Genomic DNA, 21446 nt, shown 5'->3' with positions numbered 1-21446 from the left:
ATACATGAAAATAATTATGAAAATAGAAAGAGTTTGTCAGAAAGGGATAAGCAGGAAAGTAAATCAGTACATGGACATATGATTGAGGAGATATGAGTTTGTTTGTTTTTTGATGACATGGGCTGAATCAATCACACACCCCAATTTGAGGTTTTAAGGATCCAACAATTAATTTCTAATCCTGTAAAGCCTGATATACAAAATTATAGCCCTTTTTTTTTATGTATCCGTTTATTGAACCATTACACGTTACAAAAAACATCTTTAAGGAAAGGTTTGTATTTTATGTTGCGTATAATATTTGATACATATATCTGTTTTATGGCTCATATAATATAATATAGTCAGAATATGGAGCTCATAGTGAAGAAGGGGACTTTATTCAGAGGCCCAAAAATATGCAATTTGCTGGAATTTATATGGTCAAAAAGTAAGATGAAAAAAGTATTTTTAACATAGTAGACTACTTACATAAAATGCATATAAATATCAGTTATCCCTTTACATTTCACAATATGTCTGAGATGTTATATAATGCTTAACTTTATGATCAAAAGCAAAATATTATACAAAGCAATACAACAATGATGTATCATATTTGAAACTCACATATTAACAATAATCCAGTATAACAATAATATGTATAATCCAGTAAACCTAAGTTGCTTCAGTCTAGTAAATGTTTATTTTCAAATGTAAGTAACAATATGAAAATTATTGCGTTTACTTTCTAAAAATGAAGGTGGACATTTTAGAATGATACTAAAATGTCTTTTACTTGCTAAAAAAGTATGAACTTAATCAGACGACATAATCAATCAGACAAAACAAAGCATGTAGTAGATCATGTGCAACAGGTTTTTCAGCAAAATTCTGATCGTGCTGATAATTTAGAGGCCTTAAAAATTCACATATGATACAGGCTTTATAGGGTTAATTTCATCATATTACTGCAATATCCCCAAATCTTTAAGCTTAATGTTGTACTAAACACACTTTCTAACGGCAGTTGTGTATGTTGTCTATCTAGGGAAACCTATTAATTTTTTATTCATTTATAAAACAAGAAAAACTCAGTAAAGGTATGTTATTACTGTTCTTTGTAGTATGGAGCCCCTTCAAAGACAAAAATATGAGATGGGAGGAAGAATGATATTTTAATGCTTTTGTGTTTGTTCTGAAAAAATTTGCATCAAAAAAACATGACACACACATCTTCCGGAAATCCTGTAGAATTGAATCAATCAGATGACTGTAGTGTCTCTGATTTTGTGTGCCGTATGCATCAGATGTTCAGCCAGCATTCAATGGGCACAACGTCTGAGGATGAGACTATCACTTCCATACATAACCGACTGTTGTGTCAAATGAGATTCAAAGTGTATATAGAAATTGTAATCAAAAATCATCCTAAGAAAGATTCAGACTGCTTTCCACCTTCACACACACACACACACACAATATATAGTTAATTATGAGTTCTATTAACAATTCAAAAATATGTACTTTTTCTTACCTGAAATTGAAAATCATCCCAAGAACGATTCAGGCTGCTTTCCACCTTCATTCAGATGTTACAGGTTGTTTGTTTTTTTCAATACAAACACCCCCACACACACCCACACAACAATATAGTTAATTATGTGTTCTGTTACCAATTTAAAAATAGGTGCTTTTTCTTACCTGAAATCAAAAATCATGCCAAGTAGGCTGCTTTCCACCTTCATTCAGATGTTGCAGTTTGTTTGTTTTCAATACAACACACACAAAACAATACAGTTAATTATAAGTTCTATTAACAATTTAAAAATAGGTACTTTTTCTTACCTGAAATCGGAAAATCATCCCAAGAAAGATTCAGGCTGCTTTCCACCTTCATTCAGATGTCGTAGTTTGTTTGTTTTTTCAATACAAGACACACACAGACACACACACACACACACACAATATATATAGTTAATTATGAGTTCTATTAACAATTCAAAAATATGTACTTTTTCTTACCTGAAATTGAAAATCATCGCAAGAACGATTCAGGCTGCTTTCCACCTTCATTCAGATGTTGCAGGTTGTTTGTTTTATTCAGTATAAGAATACACACACACACTCCACACACACACACACTCACAAAACAATATAGTTAATTATGAGTTCTATTAACAATTTAAAAATAGGTACTTTTTCTTACCTGAAATCGGAAAATCATCCCAAGAAAGATTCAGGCTGCTTTCCACCTTCATTCAGATGTTGCAGTTTGTTTGTTTTCAATACAACACACACAAAACAATACAGTTAATTATAAGTTCTATTAACAATTTAAAAATAGGTACTTTTTCTTACCTGAAATCTAAAATCATCCCGAGAAAGATTCAGGCCACTTTCCATGTTCATTCAGATGTTGCAGTTTGTTGTTTCAAACAAACAAATAAACAAATAAAAATAATAGTGTTAATTATAAGTTTTATGCTAACAACCTATTTTTCCCAAGAAAGATTCAAGCATCTTTTCATCTTTATTCAAAAGTTGCAGTTTGTTGTTTAAATAGAAAACAATAAACGAGTTATCAGCTTATAGCTTTATCTTATTATAACTATAGCTTATCAGCAGCAGACCTCATTTACCTCAGCAGTGTGCAGCGCGAGACTGCCTCGCGTTCTATCGGCGACCGCGAGTTCTATCTATCGTGCTCTGTGACACCATAGTACAACTTCTTTGGTACTGCTAACAATCGTTTGACCGTTATTCTGAAGACTGCAGCAGCAAATTCCAATTTGTTGTCAAGGCAATAAGATTCTTTGCAGCTGATTGGCTGAAAGACGATCAAAGACAGTGGAAATAAATGAAATGAAATGGCAAAGAAACTTGAAAACGATACCAGATACGAGAGTTAGAAAGGCATTGAGGATATTTAATTCCAAAAATAGAAAAAAAGGAAAAAATAAATAAATGTCTGTGAGCCTAAACAACTAAAAATGGGATAGGCCTATGGTTATACACTGAACAAAATTATAAACGCAACACTTTTGTTTTTGCAACCATTTTTCATGAGCTAAACTCAAAGATCTAAGACTTTTTCTATGTACACAAAAGGCCTATTTCTCTCAAATATTGTTCACAAATCTGTCTAAATCTGTGTTAGTGAGCACTTCTCCTTTGCCGAGATACTCCATCCACCTCACAGGTGTGGCATATCAAGATGCTGATTAGACAGCATGATTATCGCACAGGTGTGCCTTAGGCTGGCCACAATAAAAGGCCACTCTAAAATGTGCAGTTTTATCACACAGCACAATGCCACAGATGTCGCAAGTTTTGAGGGAGCGTGCAGTTGGCATGCTGACTGAAAGAATGTCCACCAGAGCTGTTGCCCGTGAATTGAATGTTCATTTCTCTACCATAAGCCATCTCCAGAGGCGTTTCAGAGAATTTGGCAGTACATCCAACCGGCCTCACAACCGCAGACCACGTGTAACCACACCAGCCCAGGACCTCCACATCCAGCATCTTCACCTCCAAGATCGTCTGAGACCAGCCACCCGGACAGCTGCTGCAACGATCGGTTTGCATAACCAAAGAATTTCTGCACTAACTGTCAGAAACCGTCTCAGGGAAGCTCATCTGCATGCTCGTCGTCCTCATCGGGGTCTCGACCTGACTGCAGTTCGTCGTTGTAACTGACTTGAGTGGGCAAATGCTCACATTCGATGGCGTCTGACACTTTGGAGAGGTGTTCTCTTCACGGATGAATCCCAGTTTTCACTGTACAGGGCAGATGGCAGACAGCGTGTATGACGTCGTGTGGGTGAGCGGTTGTCAACGTTGTGGATCGAGTGGCTCATGGTGGCGGTGGGGTATGGTATGGGCAGGCATATGTTATGGACAACGAACACAGGTGCATTTTATTGATGGCATTTTGTATGCACAGAGATACCGTGACGAGATCCTGAGGCTCATTGTTGTGCCATTCATCCACGACCATCACCTCATGTTGCAGCATGATAATGCACGGCCCCATGTTGCAAGGATCTGTACACAATTCCTGGAAGCTGAAAACATCCCAGTTCTTGCATGGCCAGCATACTCACCGGACATGTCACCCATTGAGCATGTTTGGGATGCTCTGGATCGGCGTATACGACAGCGTGTTCCAGTTCCTGCCAATATCCAGCAACTTCGCACAGCCATTGAAGAGGAGTGGACCAACATTCCACAGGCCACAATCAACAACCTGATCAATTCTATGCGAAGGAGATGTGTTGCACTGCGTGAGGCAAATGGTGGTCACACCAGATACTGATTGGTTTTTCGAAAGTTACTGTAATTAGGCCTGTTTCTCTTTCAAGCTGTGGTCTTTTCACTTCTCTCATAAATTGAAATGGTCACGAAGGCATGTTTGGCGACTAACTTTATGTTCTGACAAACAATAAGTGCAATGCAAATGCTTTAATGTACATGAGGGTAGTAAAGGAGCGAATTCCTACTGGAAAATAAAATAAAATAAAAACCAGAAACCCTCAGATTGTGTTGTGGTTTTAATGGTTATAATGGGAATTTTATTGTTTTAATGGAAACTGTAATGATGTTTGTTGCCTTTTATGGTGACATGTTAAAACCACTAGATCCTAATGGAATGAGCCCAAAACATAGGCTACTGGAAATCATTATTTAATGGTTTTAACGGGGTTTGTAATGCTTGTAATGGATGAACTATCCCTTTAAAAATAACAAACGGATAAAAATATGGATTCAGCTTTTTGGGCAATCACGCGAGTGACGCGCCCCCTGTGGGAGAACCATAGACTGTGGAGAACCAGAACACAGGCTCAGTCACGTGATATCTCAGAAGGCGGTGGCGCTGAACTTCACTCGCATCGGATTGGTGAAGTCAGTGTCGCTTCACCACGGTAGTGGTAAACGGTACGACAAGAGAAGAGGTTTCTGTTCATTTCTTGTTTTACTGCGTCTGAAGTGTAAGTACAGCAGAACATACTAATGTTGTAATTGTCTTATAGCGCATACCTGCGTGTATGTAATGTATATAAAGACGGAAATGTGTGTTATGTAGTCAGTGATCTTTAGCCTATTTAAGGTTTAAGGGATTGTGCTGCCCTTTAAGCTTTTGGTATATGTGCACCTGTTTATAGCAACTGAGCAGCAGACAGCGTTTTCTACACGCTTTTTATTTATCATAGATTCGTTCCACATCAGCAGCATAACTATACGATGATCGTTCCAAACCTGTATAATTTTCTTTCTTCTTTTATTTTGCCTAGAGATGGAAGAGTCTCTCTCAGTTACTTTGTTCTTACAAATTCTTATTTCTTGTGTTTTTTCAGATGTATAACATTTCTGTTATTAAGGTTCTTTTTCACTTTGATGTTTATGGCAGTAAGGAGCTAGATTATGTCGAAACTTCATTTGTGTTATGGGTAAATACCAAATTAGCAAAGCAAGATATCTTAAACTTAAATTCCAATAAAAAAGCTTTTGGAACACAAAAAAGATATTTTGAAGAATGTTTCTATCCACAAAATGAAAGACAGTTCAAAATAGTATTGGACCTCATTCAATTTCATTGTATGGTTAAAAACATGTCTTCTTTCACAGAAGAAAGAAAATCATGCATATTTGGAACAACATGAGAATTAGTAAATGAAAGTAAAACAGAATTTCATCCTACCGTTCAAAAGTTTTGGTGTAAGTAAAATCAAATAATAATAATAATACCAATAATACTTATATTTAGCAAGGACTCGTTAAATTGATAAAAAGTATGCTTATGCTATGGGAAGTATAGGAATGCTTTGCGTATGCTCATTGCATTCTGTTTCCCAGCATGGCTGAAACTAAAGGGAAGTTTGATTTCGCGATTGATCGGGGAGGAACCTTCACAGATGTGTTCGCCCGTTTGCCCGATGGTAGAGAGAGAGTCCTAAAACTGCTGTCACATGACCCCCAGAACTACAGAGATGCCCCTACTGAGGGCATCCGCCGAGTCCTGGAGCAGGTGAGGAGGAAGACATGAATATATTTGGACTTAGATGCTTATTGGGAAGAGTTTGTGGTTATGGATTTGAACTGGAAATGATAGAAGGTAAAAATGTGGTGAACAGAATTCTGGCATGAAAGTCTGTTTGTTTGTTGGGTTTATGAATTAAACAGGAGACGGGGCAGAGCTTTCCGCGAGATCAGCCTTTGGACACTTCTCAGATTGGCTGGATACGGATGGGCACCACAGTGGCAACGAATGCCTTACTGGAGCGACAGGGCGAGAGAACAGCACTCCTGGTGACACGTGGATTTCGGGACTTGTTACATATAGGCACGCAAGCACGACCTAATCTGTTTGATCTGGTGAGTAGTGCTAGTGATGTAGATTCATCCCAGTGACTTGAATGTTTTGATTCTGTTCACTAAAAAGATTAATTCCGAACCATTTGGAGACCAGTTGGTCATCAGGTTCTCATTCATTTTGTTCACAAATGAGAGGTCTCTGTTCATTCAGTTGCATTCCAGTGTTTCAAAAACATTGGCTGAATTCAAAATACTTTTTTAACTATTTCTGTCAGATATGGCAGAAATAATAAGAGTTCCAATGCTACTCTGCATCCAGCCATTAGCTTATTCAGTAAAACAGCATATTTTTGTTCAGTGGGTCCAACAAATGTAATAATCTTCACAGAGACTGCTCAACTGCTACTGACTTGTGCAGGCAGGAAAAGCATCCAAGGGCTTCAAAAGTAAGAGATTTCAATTGACGGAAGTAAACAAAGATTATTTTGTACATAAACAGACCAAAATTACTTTACAAACGAAACACCGCTACTGGTGAGAATTAGTAATTTAGCAGCATACTTATAGTGACAGTCCACAACGTTACACAATTATGCGAGAACAGACTTGGTCATTAGAGTATACTGATAAGCTGTCCTTCAAACTGTTGCTCTGCCAAGACAGTGTTTGACCTGGCAGAAAACTGACTGTAGAAGGAGACACTTATAAAACATGAATAACTGCTCATTAATTACCTATTTCAAAGGTCACAAAATGAATGTAATGCTTGTTTTCTCTAGTAGAGGTTTTGTGTGTTGGTTTCAAATACCTGGTTTAACATTGGAATCATGTTTGTGAATTCTGCAGTGCAAAATTGTAAAATTCTTGTATCAGTTTTTGTAAAAGCTCTTGGTTAAAAAGTGAACACAGTGAAACCACACATAGTAAGGGAAGTTAGATTTTAACAGAAAGGTTGAACTGTGTTCTTAGGACAAGGGTCTTTTTTTTTCATAAAAAAAATACTGGTCTAGGCAAGTTGTCTCAATTTCTTTTGGCCAAAACAATGGCTTGATATTTATGTTTACCACGTTCTTTTTGCTGTTTTCTGAATTATGTTATTCTGAAATGTTGAATAATGAATTTTCTGATTCTCTGATAGCGTGGTGTTGTGCCAGGCTATTGCAGAGCATAAAAATCCACATGAAATAAAATGTAGATTTATGTTGAAAATGTCAAAAATCTTTTTTTTATTTTTTTGGCAGTTTTATCAATGGTTTAAGTCAAGTCAAGTTGAGCTTTATTGTCATTCCGGTACATGCGGGGGCATACAGTGGAACGAAAGGTGGTTTGTACAGGCCCACTCACCTGCGTGTAGCACACTTCGATTGCACACAAAAAAAAAAAAAAGAAAAAAGTTCCATAAGTTTCAGATGGTCCATGTTTCAGGAGGTAGGGGGTTTGTATGGGGTTTCAGAGAGGGGCGGGGTGATTTGAGTTCAGGGCTCTCACAGCCTGGGGGAAAAAGCTGTTGAGCAGTCTGGCAGAGCGGGCTCTGATGCTGCGGTACCGTCTTCCTGATGGTAGAAGCTGGAAAAGACTGTGGGAGGGGTGTGTGGAGTCCTTCACGATACTGTTGGCTTTGCTGGATGGAGGGGAGAGGGGCACCAATGATCTTAAGTATGTTTGACTCAAGATAATAATTATGTAGTAAGAACGGCGTTGTTTGTGCATGTGATTGTGGATCTCCTGAGGACAATATTTTTATAGTATTTACTGTTGGTTATTTTATATTGTCACGGGGTGAAGAATCACACGACAAGGAAGTGCAAAATAAATGCCCCGGAGGGTGGATTTATTTGTGAACAAGCAGGGGAATTTAAGTGAATAGGTGCCTCGGTGCCGTGAGTGCTCGCTCTCCTCCTGTTCCTTGGCCGTGGGATCGTGCTCGGTGATAAATCTTGTGTTCAAGTGAGTGCCGCTGCTGTCTGAGGGAGAAACGAGAGAAAGACATTAGCTCTTGCCTCATGGAGAATGAACTCACTTGTGGCTTGGTTCGACGTGACTTTATATTGTGTCCGTTAATGAGTCGCAGCTGTGACCGAGCGGCCGGTGATGAGGAAGTGCAGGTGTTCCTGATCCGTTTCCAGGGCGACGCTGATGTGTAATCGGGACGCTCGTCACAATATATATATTTTATAACCAATTGCAGTTCATTCACCTTTTGGCATTGTAAAGTCAATTATTGAACAACACAGACTAACTGTATGAACCCTGTCTGCCATGATTCCTGTTTCCTTTTCACAAGTTGCTTTGATGAAAGACTGAGATAATCAAGTGTCTTGTTGTTGTTAGTATTAACGTGTTTGTTGTTTTAGGAGGTGTTTATGCCGGAGGTACTGTATGAGGAGGTGATTGAAGTGGAGGAGAGGGTTATTCTCAGACAAGATTCCTGTCAGCTACCCAGAAATGAGCCTAAACGTATAGTAACAGGTGATTAAGATTTTGATATTTTGTAATAAAGGACTTTATCTATTTTATATTAGATTAAATCTATCACAAATAAATGTATTTTTAAGTTTAAAAGTCAAAACATTCTCCTCAGTGCAAAAGAGCAATCATTGAAACTGAGCTGCAGAAAATACTTGTTCTGAACTTCCATAACTTATCACAAAAATGTATGCATTAACATGTTATGCCCAGTCAGACACTTGTCCCATTGCCTAGGTTATTATTACAGAGGCCATTTACTTCTAGACATCCCGATGGGAACATAAATGGTCTGTTTAAATCTTAGGGTCAGACAGGGAAAGAATGTAAAATTGCCATTAAAACCTTGACTAACATTTTATGTTTATGTCATATGAAAGTATTATTAGTTTATAAAACCTCAGAAAAGTATCAGTAATGTCACTTGCATGGAATCTCTTTCTGTCGCAGGCAGTACAGGAGAAAGTCTGGAGGTGTGGCAAGAGTTGGATCTTCAGCGTGTGGAGCAGGATTTGCGACGTGTGCAAACCAAAGGCATCAGCAGTCTAGCGGTGCTGCTACTCCATTCTTACACGTGTGTATAGATCATTATACACTGTAAAAACTGACCGTGATTTTAACGGTAAAAAGCTACGGTAAAAACCTGTTAAATGGTTAACGGTAAGTTCCCCTAATATATACGGTGAAAAACTGTAATAGACATTTCAGACAATTTTATGGTGAAATACTGCTTTTGGAAGTAAAAAAGAATGTAAAATTTAACCGTAAATTGACGTTCCCAGAATTCCCTGCATTGCATTTCAAATTTTGTTTGAATTTTATGTTTTTTCTTTGAAATAACTAGGTTTCTTCTTTTTATCAGTTATGTTTATTAGGGGTGTATGTTACATCTAATGTTGTTAAATGAATGTTTATTGCATATTTCAGTTTAATGAGTTTCACCATGAAGTTGTTTAGTGCTTGTGTGAATGACACTGTGCACCTTCTATATATGTTATTATTTAAAAGCTGCTTGTGATGGGCTTAGGTTCATCATGTGACTTTCTCATCACCACCTGCATTTGGTGGTTATCAGTGTATTTCAAAGGTACAAAACAGATTTCAGTACTTCAATAGGTTGGGTATATTAACATTATATCAGTTAATGAAATTACGGTATTTAATTGTAAATTTAAGTTAAAACCTTAAATGTTGCTACAGTATATTTTACGGTAGAATTCCGGCAACCACAGCTGCTGTTTTTTTTTACCGTAAATTTTACGGAATTTTTTTTTACAGTGTACTTTTTATGTATTTATTACATGGTTTTCTGGAATATTTGATTCTGTTTGGTCAATCATGGCCTTCAGCGGTCTGATATATTTACAAGGTAACTGCAAGGGGGTGAAAAGCTCGTAACTAATTAAACTTAACCTAATGTAATATTAAAATAAATAAATAAATAAATGGCTGAACAAACAAAGGCTGCACAATAGTTATATATGTTAATTTATCAGTTTGTGATTATCAATTTAAAGGCTGTGATTTAATTAAAGAAGTATGTAATCTGTTGCACTGCATGTTCCAGAGTAAAGAACGTCACTGTTCATTTACAGCCGTGCAACTTATACTGTGTTTTTGGAGCTGCTTGGTTCACAGTAAATGCTTCTCATGAACTCAATCTCTTTCCAGTGCTGTGTGTTTAATGTGTATCTGGGAATGCAATGTGCTCTCGGGTCACTTTATTGAAATTCAAATTTCTATAATTTCTACCATTATTGTGGACAGAATTTATTTCAGTAATATTCCACCAAAATTTGAACATTTCAAAGTGAAGAATTTAAGATGGAAATATTGGTATTGTACTTGTAGTTTTAGTTGGTTCTTGTAAAGAGTGAACCTAAGTATGAACACCCCTAAAATAACATTTTCATTAGCGGTAGAAACTTCTTTGTGTCTGTGTCTCAGCAATTGATATGAGACATGTCATATTACATTTCAAATGTTGCAATATAAATATATAACAATAAACACAATAGCAATATATAATTTATGTATGTACGAATGTGTTTGTTTTTTGTCTTAGGGCCAGTTTTACTAAGCAGGGCAAATTAGTGCGAGAGCGCAATTCCAAAACAGCGCCGATGGGTGTGGAAATTTCTGCGGGTGGTTTACTAACTACTGAGTGCTCCTCCCGGACCAGACCGGGTTAAAATTAAAGGTGGTGGCAGCATAGGTGTTAATCATAGACTGATTAACACAGGTGTTAATCCGCAATAAGGAAGCTCACCAGTTGCCCCTCATGGTGGCTGAATTCATTACAGTGTTCTTGTCCAACATTTTAAGTGTTTGTTTAAAGAGACTATGCAAAGGCTTCATAATAGTACAGCTTGTTACACAGTATAACAATGTGACCATATCATCAAGTGCATACATAACTTTGCTGTTTCATTGCTTAATTGTTTAAATTACTTAAGATTACAATTATATTTAGTATGTCTACAATTTTTATTAATTTTTTTTTTCATTCTTGTCAATTTAATTCCAATAATCACATCTAAATATTACCAGTTCCACTGTCTCACACCTCACTCTATAATTGTATGTGGTGTAATTGAAAAATACATGTAAACAGGACTGGTTGGTCTGCTAGTCTAACTAGTACGCGGACTCATCTGCAAAACACAGCTCACAACCAAGGTGGAAGTAATTAACAGTAAAACACAGATATGAACAAACACTGCAAGGTGCAAGAACTCACAGTGCAGTGTCATGAGAGTATACCTGGGTAATTGCATTAATTGAGTGTCATCTGTATAAGAATGACAGAAGTTGCCATGAGCTGTGATGACTTAGAATAAAGAGAGAATAAAAGTGGTCCATGTACTGAGCCCTGTGGAACCACCAGTTGGTAGTTGGTGAGGACTGTGGAGATAACATTTTATAATGCCCAATGTGACATTATGTCAAACACTGAATTAAAGCATACTGAGACATCTGATAATGTTGAATGAAATCATATTTTCAGGTACTCATTCCCGATGGTGTGTGTTTCAGATGGGCAGCTCATGAGAAGGCTGTGGGCTCTTTGGCGAAGCGTCTTGGTTTCAGTCAGGTGTCTCTTTCCAGTGAGGTGATGCCCATGGTGCGAGCAGTGCCTCGTGGGTACACTGTTTGTGCCGATGCTTACCTCACACCAAAAATACAACTTTACCTCACTGAATTCACTGCAGGCTTTAAAGGAGGCTTGAAGGTATGTCTGTGAATTTTATTTTATCAAGCCTGTATAAGTACCCCTTAATTTAATATCCCATCTCTCCCTCTTTCAGGATGTGGATGTGTTATTCATGCAGTCAGATGGTGGGCTGACACCAATGGAGCAGTTCTGTGGCTCTCGGGCAGTGCTTTCTGGTCCTGCTGGAGGAGTCGTGGGCTATGCCGTCACATGTTATGGATTTATGGAAAAGAAGCCAGTCATTGGTTTTGACATGGGAGGTGAGAGATGAGTAAATTTATGTCCTAAAGGTTTAATAGAATGGCTCATTGGAAAATGAAACTCCCATCATCATTTACTCACCCTCATGTTGTTTAAAACTTTGCCTTCTGCAGCCTTGTATGAGGAAATTACTGAAATTTAAGTTACTCACTAAAAATCTTGCCTCTGAGTCTGGTACATATCGCTGATGTTTTTATTTGTTAATGCTGAACTGAGGTCAGAGAAGAGACTGTTGATGGATTTGTTTGTACAGGTACATCTACAGATGTGAGCCGATATGCTGGACAATATGAACACGTGTTTGAAGCAACTATCTCTGGCATTACCCTGCAGGCTCCACAGCTTGACATCAGCACTGTTGCAGCAGGTGGAGGCTCTCGACTGTTCTTTCGGTAACAAACATACAATATGAATATAGTTAATTATTAATTTGTTTGGTAAACCATTCTGAACCATTATAACACACATTGTGTATAGCATGCTTTTACATTTAGTTAGGTTTCTTCAGTTTCTGATTGTGATTGGTCATAAGAGTGTTAAGAAAGAACCAGTGGCATTTGACTTGTGGGTGTTCATGATGAAGCAATAACTAATAATTAATCATTTAATTGGTTAGGTTTATGGATTACTGATTGTCAGCACAAACGCATTCATGCAAATGTTGCCTGTGCAGTCATCCAAAGTTAGCATGTGCGCTGTGGGTCGTGTCATCCACAACACAAACACACATCCTTTGCCGTGCTTGTAGGAGTGAAACAGCCTGGAGTGTTTCTCTATAAATAAATATTATGTTTACTACAAACATCTCTGACACAGTCCTGTTATGACTTTGGTCATGGTTTTATTTTAATGTTTGGTGCCAGGATCCTGTCGCTCATGCTCCATGTTGTGTTTTCTATGTTAAAACACATGGCTTCTTTTGTGTTCCGACACCATTTGCTCTCTGTCCTGCATCTTGTCCCCACTCTCCTCGTTTGTTACCCTACTCACTTCTTTCTATTTCCATCTGCAAATTACTATAGGGAGTGACGATTAGTGATCGACTGCAGCAGATTTGTTGATGGTTGATGCTGATATCTTATAGAGCAGGGGTGGCTATCTCATTTTTTAGTCAATAAGATAATATATATAACTGATGTAGTGAAGTTCATATATATATTTTTTTAGTTGTTATCCAGTCCCTAAATTTCTTTATTTATATACATGTCTTAAAACCAAAAGTGGTTGAATTATGTTACTGTTACGGAGCGACTGAGAGAAGCATGCGGATCCACATGCAAAGCTTTATTCCAAGACATGGTCGAAACAGGCAATGGTCAACAACAACAACAAGAATGGCACAGGCAAGACGAAAGAGTAATCCAAAAACAGGCAAGGGTCAATCGATGGCGAACGTATATCAAAAGGCGAATCAAATGGGTAATCCAACAAACAGGCTAAAGTCCAAGACAGGCAGGCAGAGAAAAGACTAGACGAAGTAAACCAGGCTAGAATCAAGACACGGGTTAAACAGGTAATGAACAAGACTGACTAGACTTAGACTATGAAAAACACGGTATGGCTCCGTAGTGTAGCTATCGGCTAACCAGCGATAAGCGCTAGCAATACTCGGCCCTGAACGGTGGTTAGGGCCTCGTATTTAAAGTGTGTGTGATTGGCTGCCGGTGAGTGCGTAATCAGTGCAACGGAACATAGGAAATGTAGTCCAGGGTGAGTGTAACAGTCTGTGTGGTATAAGAGTTAATATAATGCAAAGGTGACCTCTGGTGGTGAGCAGACGGAATACCACGGACAGGATTCATGACTTTCATGTTGTGATATATGGATTTGATAGCTGATTATATACAGTTAATATATACGTATCTCTGTTCATATCCGTCAATCTCTTTCCAGCTCAACTGATAGTGGGAGTTTGGGATGTGGCTAATGTAGCAGGCTGAACCAGAGGGTGTTTAGCTGGTGTGTGGGACCATGAAAATTTAATTCATAAAAAGTAATGGAGAACGGTAGGAAGTTGTATTTTCAAACATTGAAGTGTTGCTAATACAGCTCATGTACATTCAGAGAACATTCAGTTTATTCTAAAAAATATCTTTACTTGGTCTTAAAAATTCTTAAATTTACCTCTATAAAACCTGCACAAACCCTGTGTTTGGGTTATGTATTTAATACATTTCATAAATCGTTCGCACTGCTCCTTAGCATGTAAAAATATTATTTTTATAAGCGAGACACTCACGATTGCTCTAGTGTTAGCCCGCTCAGTTGCAAAGTCATGACATATAACAACAAGAGTATTCCCAATATGTTGGAACTTTTATTGAAAGTAGCTTACTTTTACCTGTTGAGACATACCTTCACTTTTATATGTGACCCTGGACCACAAAACCAGTCTTAAGCCGCTGGGGTATATTTGTAGCAACAGCCAAAAATACACTGTATGGGTCAAAATTATATTTTTTTCTTTTATGCCAAAAATCATTAGTATATTAAGTAAAGATCATATTCTATGAAGATATTTTGTAAATTTACTACTGTAAATACATCAAATGTTGTTTTTGATTAGTAATATGCATTGCTGAGAATTCCTTTGGACAACTTTAAAGGCGATTTTCTCAATATTTAGATTTTTTTGCACCCAGATTCCAGATTTTCAAATAGTTGTATCTTGGCCAAATATTGTCTGATCCTAACAACCCATACATCAATGGAAAACTTTCAGATGATGTATAAATCTCAAGTTTCGAAAAATTTACACTTAAGACTGGTTTTGTGGTCCAGGGTCACATATAGACTTTTAAAGATGTGTTGTGATTGTGATGTTTGATTTGGGATATGTGTGACATGCTAAAGGGGTGTTTGCAAAGGTTGTTTAAAAATTATTTTTTTAATTCTGCCAGGTGTCACCAGTAGCACAAAACCTGCATACTTCACCTTTTAAAGAGTACATATACCACACAATACATTTAACATAGTAGGCTTATAGTTATACAGTAGTAGTCTATTAGTCCTCACATAGTATACAACTGTGAAACTATATTAATGATATCTAAGTTAGGAAAGGTGAATATTTTTTCTATTGTCTGTCTTTATTTCAGGTCAGGGATGTTTGTTGTGGGGCCAGAGTCAGCTGGAGCTCATCCCGGACCGACCTGCTATAGGAAGGGTAAGAGCAGCTGTTAGGTTATCAGACTTACCTTCTTTCCATCTTCTTCTTGCTTATACATTTAGCCCTTCTACATTGTACAATACTTACTCCAAAGGATTCAAATAAGATGTCAGGACTTTCTGACAAGAGAAAAAGACCAGAGAACATTTAGAACACTTAGAAATGTCAGTCACTTGTCAGTCTCACACTGATTTATGTTACTGTATGTCTATACATAATATGATATTCTTTTATTTATGTATAATATACATCAGAACTGTTGTAGACATGTCGGCGCCAATAGCCTCGTGGTTAGTGCGCCGACATACAGCGCAACTGCTCTCACAGCGACCCGAGTTCAATTCCCATCTCAAGGTCCTTTGACGATCCTTCCCCCCTCTCTCTCCACCCAATGCTTTCCTGTCAGCTCTCTACTGTCCTGTCCCAATAAAGGCAGAAAACGCCCATAAATATAATTTTTACATTTACATTTAGTCATTTTGCAGACGCTTTTATCCAAAGCGACTTACAATTGGGGAATACATAAAGCGATTCATCTTGAAGAGGCAATCAGACAGAGGAAGTGCTCGCAACACCAAGTCTCAGGCATTGTTCAAATAAGTACAAGCTAGCAAGGGAAGGAATAAATAAAGAAAAAGATATATATTTTTTTTTTATAAGTTTAGGATGAAGTCAAGTAGTGTCGAAAGAGATGAGTTTTCAGATGTTGCTTGAAGATTGACAGGGATCCAGCATTCCAGATAGGGGTGGGAAGATCATTCCACCAGCCAGGAATGGTGAACGAGAATGTTCTAAAGAGTGATTTTGAGCCTCTCTGTGATGGTACCACGAGGCATTGCTCACTAGCAGATCTCAGACTTCTGGAGGGGATGTAGATTCGTAATAGTGAGTGGAAGTTGGCGGGTGCTGAGCCAGTGGTTGTTCCATATGCAAGCATCAATGACTTGAACTTGATGCGAGCTGCAACCGGTAGCCAGTGCAAGGAGATAAAGAGAGCTGTAATATGGGCTCTTTTGGGCTCGTTGAAGACCAGTCGTGCTGCTGCATTCTGATTCATTTGTAGAGGTTTGATTGTGTTTGATGGAAGTCCAGCCAGAAGAGCATTGCAGTAGTCCAGCCTAGAAATGATAAGGGCCTGGACAAGAAGTTGTGCAGCATGCTCTGTCAGAAAGGGCCTGATCTTTCTGATGTTGTGTAGTGCAAACCTGCAAGATCGAGCAGTCTTTGCAATGTGCTCTTTGAAGGTCAGCTGGTCATCAAAGATTACACCAAGATTTCTGATCGAAGTTGATGGGGTAATTGTAGAAGTACCTAGCTGGATGCTGAAATCATGCTGTAGAGTCAGAGTGGCAGGGAAGACAAGAAGCTCAGTCTTTGCCAGGTTGAGCTGTAGGTGATGTTCTTTCATCCATGCCGAGATGTCCGCCAGGCAGACATCTGGTCATCTGGATCATCTGGTTGAAAAGAGAGATAGAGCTGTGTGTCATCAGCGTAGCAATGGTAGGAGAAGCCATGTGCCTGTATGATGGGACCCAGTGATGTAGTGTATGTGGAGAAGAGGAGGGGTCCAAGAACCAATCCCTGAGGAACCCCAGTGACCAGTTGATGTACTTTGTATACCTCTCCTCCCCAGGCCACCCTGAAAGACCTACCAGTGAGATGGGATTCAGACCAGCGAAGTGGAATCCCAGTGATGACCAGTAATGAGAGGGTGGACAGGAGGATCTGATGATTTGGAGTCAGCTTTTGCAATTCGCAGGGCTTCAGTGACCGAGAGTAGCGCAGTCTCAGTTGAATGGTCACTCCTGAAACCTGACTGTTTAGCGTCCAGTTTGTTGTTCTGTGAAAGAAACAATGATACCTGGTTGAAGACAACTCGTTCGAGTGTTTTCGCTACGAATGGAAGGAGAGAGACAGGTCTGTAGTTTTCTATCAGAGAAGTGTTTAATGTAGGTTTTTTGAGCAGTGGGGTTACCCGAGCCTGCTTGAACGCAGTGGGGAAAATGCCTGTGAGGAGGGATGTGTTGATGATGTGTGTGAGTGCCGGTAGAGTGTGGGAGAGATTGCTTGGAGAAGGTGAGGGGATTGGGTCTAGAGCAGAGGTCCCCAACCACCGGGTCGCGACCCACTACCGGGCCGTGGAAGAATTCCTACCGGGTCGCGAGAAAGTTCTGGGGAAAATGTGTATAGATATGACGCTCTGTTATTTATTGTGCGTAAATGATTTTTCTAATTACTCTTTATTTTCGTTGTATGCGATTGATATACAGTAGCAATTTGACGATGGTTAAATTAGTAAATAAAAGATTGCTCTGATCTGTCATAGGGCTTAAACGGATCGCAGTTGATCCGTGATATACGGACCAGGTCCAGACCCCACCGTTCGGCATGTGATTCGCAGATTAATTTGCCAATTTACACGTTCAATCTATTTAAAACCATAAGAAGAAACGAAACAGAACTCAATTCGTTACTTGCGCGCTGTACTCGCACACACCCGAAGCGTGCACAAGCGTACGTGTTTCAGACAGTGCGGCACACCGAATTGATTCCTCTTTCATGTATTCATGTAGTTTTAAACCATGAAGGTGAGCCAATGGATATCACACAAGCAACGTGCAAACTTTGCGCAATAGTTATGCCGGTGAACGTCTTAACTTCAGTCATACAGAAAGTGAAAGTAAAAAAAAAACTGACGGAGTAACAGCGCATTTCCTCTCAGAGACAAGAGACGACTCTACTTCAACGTTCTGATAACAGTATAAATGAATAGAGCTGTTTTAAAGACCCCATCCACAACAACAACCCCCCCCCAGTCCGCAAGATTTTTTTCAAACCGTAACCGGTCCGCGGTGTAAAAAAGGTTGGGGACCCCTGGTCTAGAGGACATGTTGGAGGATGGCTGGAGAGGAGAAGTTTGGATACTTCCGCCTCAGTGAGGGGACAGAAGGAGAAGATGGGAGTATTAGCTAGATTGTTCTATTTTTGTCTGTGAAAAAAGTGGCAAAGTCATCGGCTGTTATAGAAGTGGTGGGAGGTGGTGGAGGGGGACAGAAGAGAGAATTAAATGTTCTGAAGAGATTGCGCGTGTCTGGAGCACTGTTGATCTTGTTGTGGAAATGTGAGGATTTGGCAGTGTGGACTTCAGCAGAGAAAGATGAGAGCAAAGACTGATACCTACTCAGGTCCGACGGATAGTTTGATTTGCGCCATTTTCTCTCTGCCGCTCTGAGTTTGGACCGATGCTCACGAAGAACATCGGATAACCAGGGGTTAGAAGGGGTAGCCCGTGCTGGCCTGGAGGGGAGAGGACAAATGTCATCTAGACAAGAGGTTAAAGTAGAGCATAAAGTGTCAGTAGCTGCGTTTACATCCAGAGATGAGAAATGAGTAGGTGAGGGAAGAGAGGAGGATACTACAGAGGAAAGATGGGAGGGAGAAAGGGAGCGTAGGTTTTGTCTAAAAGTAACCGGTAAAGGGGATGGTGGCACATGGGTGGCAAAGTGTAATGTAAATGTAATGAAGAAATGGTCAGAGATATGTAGTGGTTGTACCAGAATGTTATCTGCAGTACAATTGCGGGTGTAAGTTAAATCAAGTCAGTTGCCTGGTTTGTGCGTGCTAGTAGTGGTAAGCGTTTGAGATCAAATGAAGCTAGGAGTGAATGGAAGTCTGTAGCATAAGGCTTGTCTAGATGAATGTTGAAATCGCCAAAGACTAAGAGTGGAGTGCAATCCTCCATGAATGAGGACTTTAAAAACATTTTTAGACATAAGGTCCTCTCCATTAGAATCTGTTGCCATTTTCACTGCTTTTTTACTATGAAAGACTATAAAACAATTTTTATGCAGCTATGGTGAGCATTGACTAGTATGCTTGCAAGCAAAGCATGCGAGTGAAGCGGTCAATATTCTGCTTTGTGGGCGTGCGCTCTGCTCAGTCGCTCACGGCCAAAGCAAAACGCTCTGCTAATGTTCCCCTCACGCTCACCGGCAAACCAAATGCCGCTCAGATCACGCTCTGACATAAAATTTCTCCAGTAGGCCTAATTAATTTTTTCTTGTTTATAATGAAATTCTTGAATAAATTTCTCAATTAAAGCAGTAGTCCGATAAGTAATGGTTATGTTTCAGGGTGACGATCAGCTTGCATAATTTTATTAATTTTACTAATTTAAATGTATTAAATTAAAATGACTAATTTAAAAATGTGTCTTGTTTTTGAGGCCACTTGGCAAACCTTCCTAAAAAATTAAATAACTGAAACAGTATATTTGATTTTTTGTTAGGCCTACATTATTTCCAACACAGCTTCAGTTATTGAAACGTATTGTTAGCGAGTGGCGCTGAGCAGAATTCTGTAATTCTGTAAAAAAAATGACAAATTTCTGTAATTATACTCCCAAAATAACAATATAAATATGATTCAGCACAAAATTGCATCAATTCCATAACTGAAAAGTCTCATCTTGTTGACTTATTTGTTGGCGTGTTTGTACAACAACTGCATAACGGTTTAAAACAATATGTACTGTAAAAACAGGAATTCTACCTGCATCCAACACAACATCTAATTAATAGAAAGTTATGAATCTCATTAATCTGCTCTGTAATGTCTTCGACTGATGTTCTCTGCCAGTATAGCTAATAAATACTAAAGCCCAGTATACTAAACCCCACCTGCTGACAGAAAAACACAAGCTAAATGGCACTAAATGCAGGTGATCTAGGAAGACCTGGCTTACCATTATTTTTGCACTTATGTTCATACATTTAAACTATACTGTGGCAGCCTCTGCCTTACATACCTCTGCCATGTTTCTCCAAATGAAAGAGTCTTGAGGTTATCATGTCATAAGGACTGAACTGAAAGCTACAGTAACTCTATAGCACGTTTGTGTCTCTCTCTTCTCTCATGGTTCAGGTGGTCCTCTGACTGTCACTGATGCTAATCTAGCCCTCGGCCGCCTGCTGCCTTCTTTCTTCCCAAAAATCTTTGGCCCTGGAGAAAATGAACCTCTTTCAACCGAGGAAACTATGAAGCATTTTCGCACTCTCACAGAAGAAATAAATCAATACCTCTCAACTCAGCAGTCATCGAGTAGTGCTGCAGGAGGGCACCATTCAGAAATGACTGTAGAAGATGTCGCCATGGGCTTTATCAATGTGGCTAATGAGGCCATGTGCCGGCCAATCAGAACGCTTACACAGGTACAGCACCCTATTCAATCATTTTCAGTTTGTATAGCTTACATAAGAGAATAGTTATAGTCTTTCAATCTTTCAACAGGATTTTCCAACCTGGGGTGTGTTTCCCAAAAACATTGTTAGCTAACTAGTATGTTCGTCAATTCCATTGAACTCCATTGGTGACGACGGAACTTGCGACCATAGTTGCTTTTTAGAAACACACCCCAGGTTGTTGTAACAGAAATAGGATATACAATTTTTTTTTTACATGTAGTGCAAATTACCAAAAAAGTAGTTTAGAGTTTGCACAAAATAAACTCAAACTTATCTAGCCAATTTTCTAAAGTGATGTCTGGATGGGATATTTGCACAGTATTTGTTTTGGCATGTTAAAAATCTTAAAAAACAGTGGCCTGGACAGGTTTTCTTTTCTTCATTTACATCACAATCCAGAGGGGTGGCTATACTTATTGATAAAAATGTACCCTTTCAAATGGAATCTGTTGATAAAGACAAATCCGGTAGATATATTATTTTAAGAGGAACGATTGCGATGCAAAGAATGACTCTAGTAAATATATACCATCCAGAAATGGAGGGTGCTGATTTTATTCATAATATATTCTTCAAATTTGCATGCCCTATTACAGAGCTAATAATTGGAGGAGACTTTAATGTAGTCTTAGACCCAGTATTAGATAGATTGTCCACTAAAGTGTCACCTCTAAGTCAAGTTGCCAAAGCCTTAAAATACGAACTTAGTTATAACTTAATAGATATATGGAGATTTAAGAATAAAACAAAAAAAGAATATTCTTTCTATTCACATAGGCATAATAATTACTCCAGAATT

At 38.7% G+C, this 21446-nt stretch overlaps 1 protein-coding gene and 1 long non-coding RNA gene across 3 annotated transcripts in view; one reads left to right on the top strand and one right to left on the bottom strand.

Moving 5' to 3' along the window:
* Nucleotides 1-116: 116 nt before the first annotated feature.
* Nucleotides 117-2420, bottom strand: LOC131551325 (uncharacterized). The gene is made up of 4 exons (XR_009273728.1): nucleotides 2005-2420; nucleotides 1828-1873; nucleotides 1684-1721; nucleotides 117-1561 (listed from the first exon to the last, which is right to left on the bottom strand). It is a non-coding gene; the product is annotated as an uncharacterized LOC131551325 (long non-coding RNA).
* A 2414-nt stretch (nucleotides 2421-4834) lies between these two features.
* The window catches only part of oplah (5-oxoprolinase, ATP-hydrolysing), a 44980-nt gene continuing 28368 nt past the window's right edge, over nucleotides 4835-21446 (top strand). The window contains exons 1-11 of one of the 2 annotated variants that reach the window (XM_058793298.1): nucleotides 4919-4970; nucleotides 5608-5697; nucleotides 5836-6007; nucleotides 6163-6354; nucleotides 8649-8763; nucleotides 9211-9334; nucleotides 11797-11992; nucleotides 12069-12234; nucleotides 12489-12627; nucleotides 15334-15401; nucleotides 20328-20614. In XM_058793298.1, the coding sequence (XP_058649281.1) occupies nucleotides 5837-6007; nucleotides 6163-6354; nucleotides 8649-8763; nucleotides 9211-9334; nucleotides 11797-11992; nucleotides 12069-12234; nucleotides 12489-12627; nucleotides 15334-15401; nucleotides 20328-20614 (1458 nt within the window). In that variant the 5' untranslated portion in view covers nucleotides 4919-4970; nucleotides 5608-5697; nucleotide 5836. Of the gene's footprint in view, nucleotides 4971-5607; nucleotides 5698-5835; nucleotides 6008-6162; nucleotides 6355-8648; nucleotides 8764-9210; nucleotides 9335-11796; nucleotides 11993-12068; nucleotides 12235-12488; nucleotides 12628-15333; nucleotides 15402-20327; nucleotides 20615-21446 lie in introns of both variants that reach the window. The other variant, XM_058793299.1, reaches the window with a different exon arrangement.

Source organism: Onychostoma macrolepis, chromosome 12 (genome assembly GCF_012432095.1).
Source record: "Onychostoma macrolepis isolate SWU-2019 chromosome 12, ASM1243209v1, whole genome shotgun sequence".
Taxonomy (NCBI): Eukaryota; Metazoa; Chordata; class Actinopteri; order Cypriniformes; family Cyprinidae; genus Onychostoma; species Onychostoma macrolepis.
The sequence above is the reverse complement of the archived record's forward strand: the minus strand, read 5'-3'. Positions and strand labels throughout refer to the sequence as shown.